This window comes from Neolamprologus multifasciatus, chromosome 7, assembly GCF_963576455.1.
Source record: "Neolamprologus multifasciatus chromosome 7, fNeoMul1.2, whole genome shotgun sequence".
Lineage (NCBI taxonomy): Eukaryota > Metazoa > Chordata > Actinopteri > Cichliformes > Cichlidae > Neolamprologus > Neolamprologus multifasciatus.
The window spans coordinates 26,058,091-26,069,642 of NC_140445.1; the positions used below are offsets into that span (position 1 = coordinate 26,058,091).

The following is an 11,552-nucleotide window of genomic DNA, read 5'->3' on the forward strand; positions in this document are numbered from 1 at the left end:
ATCTGCAGCCTCACATGTGGGGAAAAAATGATGAGGATGATACCATGGCATAGTAGTCGTGACTTCACCAACTTAAGGATTTCTTAGGGTCTGATTGTAAGTAATGATCTGTGTTTTGATGACATGCCAGTTTCCAGTTTACACTGCACCCTGGTTTTAGATTAAAGCAGGTTTTCTTGGATAATGCCTGTGCTCCAGATTGTGTGCCAGATTTTTCCAGGGAACAGCAGCCTCAAAGATCCCACCCAGCCCCACCTCAGCTTCTTACAGAAGGTTTGCCCTTACATCACAGTGTATGGATTATCTGTTATCTGCCTTTACTTGAGCTGTCTGTGAAAGTGAAACACATGCATAAAATAAAAAAAATATACTGTTTTATGTTTGTTATGTTTGCCTAATGAGGACTGTGATCATCTAATTTACAGTGCTCTTGTTGGTTTGCATTATTGAAATAAATTGGTCCACATCGATACTTTTTTACAGGTCATCGGCAAAGGTTTCCAGGATTGTTGCTTTTTGGTTGCCCCTTATTTGCTGATCTAATTTAAGCCTTTTCTTTTAAAATTTCAAAAGCATCCAATAATCTTCCATTTTAATGTATAAAAAAAGGGTTTTTTTCACAAACAAATTTGTATACAAATTAATTGGCTTCAGAAATCAACTGTAAACTACTGTGGAACTGCTTAGTTTGAAAAATGATAGAAATCTGAGGTGAGCTTAAATAAAAAGGAGACATTTTCTCAAAGAAAAAGTTTGTTTGCGTTAAGAATATGCAAAAACACACACACATAAAAACACTTTTTCATCTTTAGTAGTGGTTGTATTGTCATAAAAGCATATCATCTAAAGAGGGGATGACATTCTGACCAGTAAAAACCATGAAGTTACAGATTGTTTCAAAAATAATCAGTTAATCAATTCTACTGGATATAAAGAGGGAGTTATATAGAAGAATTTTTTTTATAAACTCCAGGAGTTAGACAGCTGGGTAGACAGCTATTCCCAGAGTTGTGTGTGATTTTCCACACAGATCTGACAGAAGTTTATTTTTTAAAAATGGTGAAGAATTGAAGTCAAAGTGCACAAGGGCAAAGCCTGGAGTTGGGTAAGTCTTTTTTTAAACAGATGCTGTCTGGGGTAAAGGTCTGGGTGTTAGGACTTGTGCTGAAAGAGAAGTAGATGGCTGACTAGGTTGCATGCACTCTGCTCTTTCTCATTTCCGACCATTACAACGGTTCCTTCTACTGAGAAACGGCCCCATAACATGATGCAGCTTCCACCGTGCCTTAGCACTGGAGTGCTATTAGCCATCTTGGCTTAGAAAAAAAACAACAACAAGTAATAAAGTGCTGTTGAGATGGTTCTTCTACTTCTATCCCGCTTGTAATGATCTGTTAGACACTTCTTGTACATCCTGGACTCTCAAAAAAATCTGTCAGGGAAACAGAGCCAATCAACTGCCAAATGGGGAAATAAAGCAAACATACAAGGTCTTTTTGGGAAAAAGTGACAACAATTTAAATTTCTTTTAGGGGGCGTTGTTTTGTCTTTTTTACTGAGTTTAACTACTATGGATGCTAAGTGACAAATTGCTTGGATGCTTCCCTGATTCGGGCCCTTCTTCCCTACATGTAAAATTATGTGATGAGTCTTTAGGGATTTGGTCTTCTTTTAGCTTTCTACAAACCCATCTCTACTGAGTTTCCTTTTTTAAAATCACATTTTAGTTGTGTATTAGCTTAAAGACAACAAACTACTTTGGTGGAATATTTCCCCGTCTGTTTTGTTGCAGTGTTAATCGCACACCGCGTGTGTGACTGTAAACTACAGTAAGCCACATTATTTGGATATCATTCTCTTATTTAAAGCATGTTTTCTTTCACTTCTCTATTTACCACACAAACGTTCATCGCTTTTTGTGCATTTGATAAACGAAACAACAACAACATGCTGTTTACTGCTGACTCAGGACTTTTTGAGATTATGTAAAGTCACCAGCCGTAGCAAAAAAGCGCACAATCGAGTTTAGTAAAAGATGATGTCGACCAGTGCAACAGATCAAGGCTGAGAGAAAAACAAGGATAATATGCACAGTTAACCCTGACAAGTTACTGGCTCGATGCCATCTGAAATTTTGTAAACATGCAAGCTTTTCCACAAAATGAAGAACCTACAAAAATTTAAAAAAAGAATTTAAAAAAACCCTTTCTTTTTTTTAAATTAAATGTTACTGGCATAAATGATCTCTTGTCAGGAACACTCAAAGAGTCACTTCCTCTTACTCTTGACACCAGAGAGAAGCTGTTGCTGCTTTGCTTGCAGTCTAGCTGATGCCCTTAACTATGACCTTTCTCTTTTTCATGCACACACACTGAGCTAAAACAGAAACCACTGCTGTATCTGAACTGTTACATGTATTGAAAAAGGAGATTTTAATTGCCGCTTTCATAGATTCTGCAAACACCAGTTTCTTATCACCGCTTTCACTATGCAGCTTTTCCAGTAACAATGATGTACTTTCTCTAAAAGAATTTTGAAAAAACATATTGCACTGGGTGACAATCAAGACAACAGAGAATACAAAATTATAATTTGTTGCACGTCTATAACTTCCCAAGCATCACTTTGAATACACATCATCATGCAGTACATCACTTTCAGTACATTCTGCAGCATATCTGGGCTTATAAAAATCTAAATGCCTATCTCTCTCTCACACACACACACTCACTCACTCACTCACTTGTTAAAAATCTAACTCATATACAGTGTTTTTTTGGTCACAATATTATTTTTAAACTCAGTACTTTGCAGGTTGTATTTGAAGCTTTCGAACTCCTTCATTCCCAACCGTTTGCCTGAGCACAGGGCAGTGTCCTGGGCTGGCCGTGACCAGCACCCTGCAACCTATTCGTTCACTTAGAAACTTCCTTAATGAGTCATCGAAATATGGGTTTCCTTCTTTGTAGCTGTCCAACAAAAGCAGAGTCTTGCCAGATGTGATTAACAGAGTTCTCAACTTTTCTGTTGATATATTTTTGGTGAGTGAAAGCTGAGTTGTTATCTCCTGAAACAAGTCGTCTTTCACGGAGCTGCAGTCAACATATAAGAGAAGATGAAGTGCGCTGAGGTCGAGGAAGTTGGAAAGGGAATCTGTGGGCCATTCAGTCCAGGATGAGATTAGGATGTGGGCTACAGTTGTTTTCCCGCTTCCGGGAAGTCCCTCAAGGAAAAATGTCTCACCAGCTCCCGGGAGTAAAGCAGGAAGTTTCACAGGGTGGCCTTCACTGAAAATAAAAAAAAGCAAAGTCGAGATTGTGAAGTCAACAAAACCCCAAGTTCTTTTTTGAGATCCTGGGCTTATTACAGATTACTTTTACTTTACCTCACAGGGACTTCTGCATAACAACGTTTGCATTTGAAAACTTTACTGCGATACATCGACATGTACTGTAGCTATCAGTGCATTCAAAAAATGTTCTCGAGCTGAGCTTCACAAGCTCGCTCACAGATTTCGCAACTGCTGCCTTATAAACCGATAGCCATGACAATGTCAGTCAACTATCATAAATTAGCATTAAATAGGCAGAAGTACTGTTCGCAAACACAAATGTAGGAACAAAAAAAAGAAAACAAAAGCCTTGCCATGCCATGGTCATTCCCTTTTGTCTATTATAAAAAGTTTTTTAGCTGTCACAGGAACTGTGTTTAAACTAGAGATGGCACGATACCACTTTTTTATGTCCGATACCGATACCGATATCATAAATTTGGATATCTGCCGATACCGATATGAATCCGATATAGTGTGTTTTTTAATCAGTAAAACTGTTTTTTTAATATCTTGCTGCTTTTTGTATAAGTTCATACTCAAGTTAAAAAACAACAACAACACTAAAGCTATTCTGTTATACCTGTATGTAAAAAACAAACAAACAAAAAAACACTGCACCCAAAATATTTCATAGATCAGCAACACTGATCAATCTAATAAAGTTAAACCTACCCCATCCTCCCTATTCTGGTATTTTAAAGAGTACTTAGCAGAAATATTAAGCAACCTAACTAATAGGGTTGCAAACTCCCAGCAAAAGAAAATAGGGAACCACCCTCTTCCTCATGATGCTTAATCAATGTAATCAACTTTAATTTGATGCAGGGTGAAAAAAATTCACAGAAATAAATTATTTTTCAAGAATAATTAAATAGATTCAACATCTTTCTTCAACAGAATTGCAGACTGCACAGATGGTACCTTCCCAAAGGAAAAAGTACTACTACTAAAAAGTACTAGGGTATATTAGACTTAACAGTTACCATATACAGTAATGGACTTCTATACATTTTACATCAGATTAAAACTTTGGGTGTAAGATTCAGATAATTATTAAATAATTAAAAGCTAGATATTTTAAATGAGAATAAGAAAGAAAAGTATGTCTTTGTGCCCCCTTTTGCCTGTTCATGCCCTATCGGCCCCCCTGGCTAAACTTTGCTAGATCCGCCCCTGCACAGTTACCAGCCGTCAGCTGCATAGAAAAAGATCCTGGTCTATAAAGTAATATTAAATAAATTCTAACAACAGCTTATCAAGCTTAATAGTGCTGCTGTTGTTCAGCCGCTGGTTTCCTCTTTCTGGTGAGAAGTGAGCCAAAAACAAACAAGAGAGAAAACTCGCGACAGAAAAGCCGATCGGCTGATCATTAAGCAGTTTCACGATTGAAGTAGCAGCAAGAAGAGAGAGAGAGAGAGAGAGAGAGAGAGAGAGAAAGGCAGTTGCTCTATATATCGGTTGTTAAGCTTAACGCGGGAATGCTTTACAAACATTCAGAGATGAACTTACACACTTGCTTTACTTCTCTCTGAGATAACTTCCTCGGAGATGAAATGTTTGCTAGCAGGCTACAAATACACACAGCCGCTCTATCACGTGACCACACTGCTCCGGCTAGCCATGTCGCCAAGTTTTGTGAGGTGCTTTTTTGATATTTAATGGATCGGATTACATTTTTTATTTCTCTCCGATATCCGATCCAGTAATTTAGGTCAGTATCGGACCGATACCGATACGTAATATCGGATCGGTCCATCTCTAGTTTAAACCCAGCATTGTATATTTTCATTAAGTTAAATCTGTCAGTAATAGAAGGCTTTGGTTGAATATACAACACAAATTTAGTTAAAGTCCACACAGTAAATTAATTGTGACCATAAACTTGTCTTCATTCAGACCCCTAAAAATATAATAACCTCATTATTTTTTAAATGTGCTATCTAGTACTGTAGATTCATAGAGGATGGTGTTACTGCTAACAAGGACCACTACCTAATACAACACTAATTGAGACGCCACACACAGCTCTGCACAATGCTGGGTGGTTGCAAGTAAATGAAAAGAGGATTCACTGTATGCGATTTTCTGGAAAGAAGAACTTTTTTTTTTTTTAAGGCTGCGTGTACGGGAAATGATATTGGATAAATGCATAGTCGTCTATTTCCCAATCATTTTGGACGCATGTATTTATGACTCACTTGTTTTGCAGTCTGCGAGGCAGCTCCTCCGCACTGAAAGTGATGCATTGATTCCTTCGCTCTGCACTGAGAAAGCTTTCTGAGTAATGCGTTTTCACATACAACCCCAGATTTTCCTCAACGTGGCCTGGAGACAAGAAGTCCAGTCAGTCATTTGCTGAAGATGTGAAATATCCTGCAGGTATTTCTTTTCAGATAATCTTTCAGTGGCACATAAATCATGTAAACTATATTTCTCAACTTGATAAGCTACCTACCTTCATTACAAGTAGTTATCTCATTCTCATAGTTGTCGTCATAACTTCTCAGACCTGACAGGAGAGAACAGCATTGTTAGAAATATGACAACACAGAGGACAGTAAGATTAAAAAAAACGCTGAAGTTTTATTTATAACCAGTGTAGAAATTCAACAGCAAAACAGCAATAAAAACATAACCACTGAACTCACGGGAAGCAGCGGTAGGAGCAGGTCTTTCCAGGAGGTTCCTGGTGCTGTGAGTGCTGTGATTGTGGGATCCTGTAACAAAAAAGTGCACTTTAATGCAACATACTGGTACAGCAGGTGATGTAGTCTTTAAGCACTGATACACTGAATGTATGGAGGTTGTTGAGTTTGGTTTGTTTTGAATTATACATTCTTTAATTGACCTTATATTTGCTAAAATGGTGCTATGCCACCATATATGTAGTGATTTGGTGTCATGGTGTCATAATCTCTTATGATTCTGACATATGATTTCATATGATATTTGCACACATATTTGTGTCTTTTTATATTTATATGTATATTTATACCTATATCTCTATATTTCTCTATATTTTTGTATCAATATGTCTGTTTCTACACTTTATTTTAAATCAGTGCTTGACGTTTGTTGTATACTCAATTTCCCTCTGGGATTAATAAAGTCTCTGTGATTCTGATTCTAATATTTCGGCTTTGAAATTTCAATTATTCCTCAAAATGTCCAATATTTTCATATGCTCTTGAAAGCACCACAATAAAGATCCATGCCTTCCTGATAACTGCGTGACAGTTTCCTGATCTATCTGTAAGTAAAACGTCATTTTTACACATTCATATGTGAAAATATATTTAATAAGTTTTCCAGTGAACCTGAGTGAGGTGTGTGAACAATATTATAAACTCGTGCTGAAAAAAAATCACCCGTGCGTTTACAATTAGCTTTGAATTCCCCTTGTAGATAAACCAAAACCACACTGGGTGTTTCCCACAATCTAGCCGGTCTGGTCTGATAGTTGCGAAACGCATTAGAATGTAAAAAGCTAAGTCATGGTCACACGAAAAAAACAAACAAACACTGCAGGTCACATGCTAAAGAATTTCCAGCAAAATTTTGTTCAAATCACAAGCATTATAGAACAAATGGGACAAGAACCTCCTGAAACGTTCACAGATGCTTCCTCTTTTACATGACCTACAGTGTCACCAGTGTTCCTGGGAGTATGCATGTGTTGTTTTGTTTTCTTTTTTTTCCCAGTCAGAGCTGCGCAGCCTTTGACACAGGAAAGATACATTTTGCAGTGCTGAGTAATGAATTCAGATTGTCTGTGAGCTGTTTGGCACAAGACCAACAACAAAGTTTTGGTTTTGCTTGGGCATTAAAGTTAAAATCATTTAGCCGATGTCAGCTCTGTCGTTGCACATTTTATGCAGTTTTACTGAATGTTTAAAATGAAACCAGAGCAAGCACTTGCAGTGAGGTGTTAAATAGCTTGTCTGTTTTTGTGGCAAAGGGAAATGCAGGTTTGCATTAAGATCACCTTCATGTTGTATTACAGGTTTTGCAAGATGACTGGCTTTCAGTTTGAATTTGTTTCTTAAATATCTTGCAAAGTATCCATTGTTTGAGATAACTGTTTATATCTAAGCCCATTATTCAAGATAACTGCTGCTATCTGTGGTATTTTAACACCTCACTAAATTGTTACCCATCATTTTGTTTGAAACCAACATTTCTGTCTGCAGCACGACACAGGATATGTAAGCATTCCTGTCTGTGCTGAACTGAGGGACTGATTGGTTACCTTTTCGTCGTCGATAGGTGACCACTCCGACAGAGACGAATGCCACTATCACTCCTATGCACAGTATAATGATGACAGCATCATTTTTTGCAGGATGAAGTGGTATTTCATCTGTGAAAAGAGTCAAAACATTGTGGGATTAGTATTTCATGGTAATATCTATGCTTTAGCAATTTTAGCCGCTCTGGAAATAACCAAACATACCAAAGGAATATGACCACAAACTTCCCCTTTGCTGGTCAAGGACAAAACCTTATAGCAGCTATAGTGCCTCGTTATGCTGGTGCAATGGCAGATATGATCACATAAAAATGTCTTCTTTCACATATTTTATATATTTATTTATTTGTTCTTGTATTAACAATACATTTCTCTTACTCTAGCATTGAACATTTTATATGTATAAGAAATTAATTTAAATATATTTCTCATTTCCCTCAACAGGATCATCATTAAACTCTACCCTTTTGTGTTTATCATTACAATATGACTTACAATAAAGCTTCCTGTGGGAAATACCGCATGGGAAAATGTGGCTAGTTTTTCATCAAAGAAATAAATATGACACACGCAAAGCACATTAAAAGTGAAACGGTTTCGATACGTGTTATGATTAAATATATATTTTTTCCATATTGGTGTGAAAACGATGAGCACCCTACATGCAGACACAGAAAAGTCTCACATTTGAAGATTTGCTACGCACCTACATCCACACACCAGACAAACACCACCCACCAGCTTCACAGAAACATATGGGAGGATCTTTTAATTCCAGGAAAGCGGTGGAAAAAGTGGGGGAATCATATCTACATATCTCAGTCTCTGCAGTTTGATGTAGGGTGGCGATAAAAGCCAACATGTACAAAACAAAATTCTAATCATATCAGGAAGTTGGTGGTGACGGGCACACAGGTTATGAGAACATATTTCCTGTGGTAGCTTTGAACATTTAGAGCTTCACTTGAACTTCAGTGTCATCTGCTCTTTTGGGGACCATTTAAAAAAAAATCTATTTCAGTTTCTGATCAGTTAAACAGACACAGTAATGTTGGAGCCTTTTTTCTCCTTTTTTTAAGAGAGGCACACTGTACAGCCGGATGATTCCCAGCTGGAAAAGCTGGGATTATGTTACATCCCCCTTCCTGTTAAATATTGTGAGTATTGTTTTGGAAGAAATCCATTTCTGCAACGCCTTCCTGAAAGGAAGCCGTCCTTTTGATCTCAAAGACACAGCTATAAGCTGCATCTAACTCTCATGCACACGCAGGAGGACATGTAAATACCATGTACCATTTCAAGACTGGGAACGAACGCTTACCTGGAATATAAATTGTTGCAGAGCTGCCGTCTTTTGTAAATTTACAGGTGTAGTTGTTTTTTTCTGATGAGCTGACTTTTATCTGGCTGGTGATTCTAAAAATCTGGTCTGGTGTTGATTCAGCAGTGGTGTTGGGATTGAGTGTCTCCAGGTTTCCATTCTGCCATTCAACTGTTGACTTAGGGTATCCCTCAGACTGGCAGGTTATCAGGACCTCATCACCTGTTGCAGCCCTCTTAATGTGTTTGGTCACTGATTTATAAGATGCTAGGGAAGAAAATGAAGTTCTATTGTAACACAAGATTGATAACAGCATGTGCTGAGTTTGTCAAAGTTTCTTTCTTTTTTTTTTTTTTTTTTACAAAATTGACTAATAGTGGTCTTTATTTCATTTTCAGTTTGAGTGAAACTTTAACTGCCCAGAAATGACCATGCGCTTTGGCAGTTACGAGACCATTCCCAGAACAATGCTTGTGAAATCTTCAGAAAAGAAAAGTAACAGGCCTACACTGCAACACATGTACTTCTCACCTTCAACAGACAAGGCTATAGTTTTATAGTCGGCTCCATCCGCTGAATGAACCACACACTGGTACTTCCCGGCATCACTGATTCTAAGACTGGACAACTGTAAAATCACAAAAGCACATGAGTCCTCTGTTATGCCCTCTTAAAGAAACCAAAATGGAAAACTTTTCAGCTCTATCCCTCCCTCTGCCTCTCTTATTAGGGTTTTATTCTGTACTATAATATAAAAAATTAAACAGACTTAGTCCTTTTATGAGTATACACCCCTGTAAAGTTCCAGTAAAGTTATCCCGTGGCACTTTCTAGGGATGAAGAAGAGCTGGCAAGTTTAAACAAGCTTAATGCTCAGAGGAAAGTTAGTAGGAATTAAGTGGTAAGCCGTCCAACATGTGTTATGTAAGTCTGAGTAGCTCAGTGCCAGGAATTACCTTCAGCTTAGCCCAGCCTTCCGCCAGCTCCTCGGTCAGAAGCTGCACTCGTCCCCGATACTTTGGAGATTCCAAGCGCGCCACGCCATTATCCAGCCGGATCACATCCTGAACGGAGTCAGAGTTGATCCAGTGCCAGGTCACGTTCAGGTCAGGATGAGGATAGGAGGGTTTAGGGTTGAACTTGCAGCCCATCACGACACTTTCTCCAAACTCTGACGTGTACATGCTTTGCTCTGCCTCAACAGTGAACAAGACTGCAGGGAAATGACACAAAATAATGCCAAGATGAAGGTAAATACTCCAGTCTTAAAATGTTTACAAGCATCTTATACTTTTAACATAATTTCACTCTGCAGCTGTAAGTACCTCATGTGTCAAATATGTAGTTATTGTTCTGACTTTGCTTCTACATATCCAAAAAATGTATTTACCACCCACCTGAGAGAGAGGGCTGAAATAACACTTGTAAAACTATAAGAAGGGCCCAGTCCATTGAGATCTGAGGATGAAAAAAGGGACTATTACCAGATGTTGAGATTCTTTAGTGATGAAACATGAGTCACTTTACCAAAGAAACCCAGATGTGCAGTGTAAACTTGTTTGCCTCTTAATTTGGCAAAAAGCTGTGTGACAGTATATCACATGGTAATCCCAATCTAGCATGACTCAGCTCCAAAGAAGTACTTCCCTCTTCTTTATCTTTTATAACAGGAAAAAATAACACAGGGAAGTTTTTGTTTTGAAACTGAAGCCATGCCAGCACACTTCAACCGCACCATCCTCACATAACAGCCCACCTCTCTACATAAAACATCTTTCCACCACACCATTATATCTGGAAGTGTAGCTGTACCAGGCTTCTATGGAAAAAATATAACTTAACACCAACTGCAAATGTGTACAAGAGCATCTTTGTTTGCTTACACAGTAAGCAACTTTGATAGGTGAGTAAGTAGGATATAAATAGACATTTTCTCCTGGATTTCCTCCCCAAGTGGAAAGACAACTACAGTTCTGCAGAACTCTGATTGTTAAGATCTGTTATCTGTTTGGTTAACCATAGTCTTATCTGATACGTGATAGTAAGGGAGTTTTAGAGTACGTGTATGCATACACAGATAAATCAGATGAGTCGAAACAGAATCCAAAGACAAAAATAAATGTTAACGTCAAAAATAGATGGCCCGTGTAAAAACAGAAAAAAATGTACATGGCTCATTTGTACATGCAAAAAAGATACAGAACATAGAATATCTTTACATTATTATTATTATTAATATTGTTATTATTGATGGTGTTGCTCTAGTGTTAAAAATATATGTGTATATATATATAATTTGTTTTGAGTTGTCCTAAATAAATAATTTGTCCTCTTACCTGTAGGTCATTCAAAAACAGCCAGCTGTGTTCTCATTAGTTATTTCCTTCTTCCTTGAGCTCTAAATGTGATCTGAACTCCCCCCGTCAGTCCCTTCGAACAGTTAAGGCAGGAGAAGTGGCCACGCCTCCTGCCTTAACTGTACTCAGCTCAACTTCTTTATGAAATTACGGCGTTTTCTTTTCGTGGAAAGCTTAGACGGCTCGAAATTAACTCTCCGCTGCTCACACGGAAGCTGACTTGTGTTTGCTGTAAGTAAATGTTCCCGACAGTAAACTCCTCCAAATATAGTTGCTCAAACATTAATGATC

The 11,552-nt window shown here is 37.9% G+C and overlaps 1 protein-coding gene across 1 annotated transcript; it reads right to left on the minus strand.

Annotated features, from left to right (window-relative positions):
- Nucleotides 1–645: 645 nt before the first annotated feature.
- Nucleotides 646–11,294, minus strand: LOC146514412 (coxsackievirus and adenovirus receptor homolog). The gene is made up of 10 exons (XM_085165584.1): nt 11,241–11,294; nt 10,302–10,362; nt 9,861–10,117; nt 9,436–9,532; nt 8,905–9,171; nt 7,584–7,694; nt 5,983–6,051; nt 5,790–5,843; nt 5,533–5,659; nt 646–3,287 (listed from the first exon to the last, which is right to left on the minus strand). The coding sequence occupies exons 2-10, from the start codon at nt 10,354–10,356 to the stop codon at nt 2,801–2,803; spliced, it is 1,524 nt and encodes a 507-aa protein (XP_085021710.1). The 5' UTR covers nt 10,357–10,362; nt 11,241–11,294; the 3' UTR covers nt 646–2,800.
- Nucleotides 11,295–11,552: the final 258 nt, after the last annotated feature.

Excerpts from the sequence above, each read along its gene's own strand:
- LOC146514412 (XM_085165584.1), bottom strand. The coding sequence starts at position 10,356 with ATGGACTGGGCCCTTCTTATAGTTTTACAAGTGTTATTTCAGCCCTCT. Across the intron at positions 7,695-8,904 it reads TGCAACAATTTATATTCCAG|ATGAAATACCACTTCATCCT; the intron begins GTAAGCGTTCGT and ends CTCTTTTCACAG. Across the intron at positions 3,288-5,532 it reads CCTCGCAGACTGCAAAACAA|TGAAGGCCACCCTGTGAAAC; the intron begins GTGAGTCATAAA and ends TTTTATTTTCAG.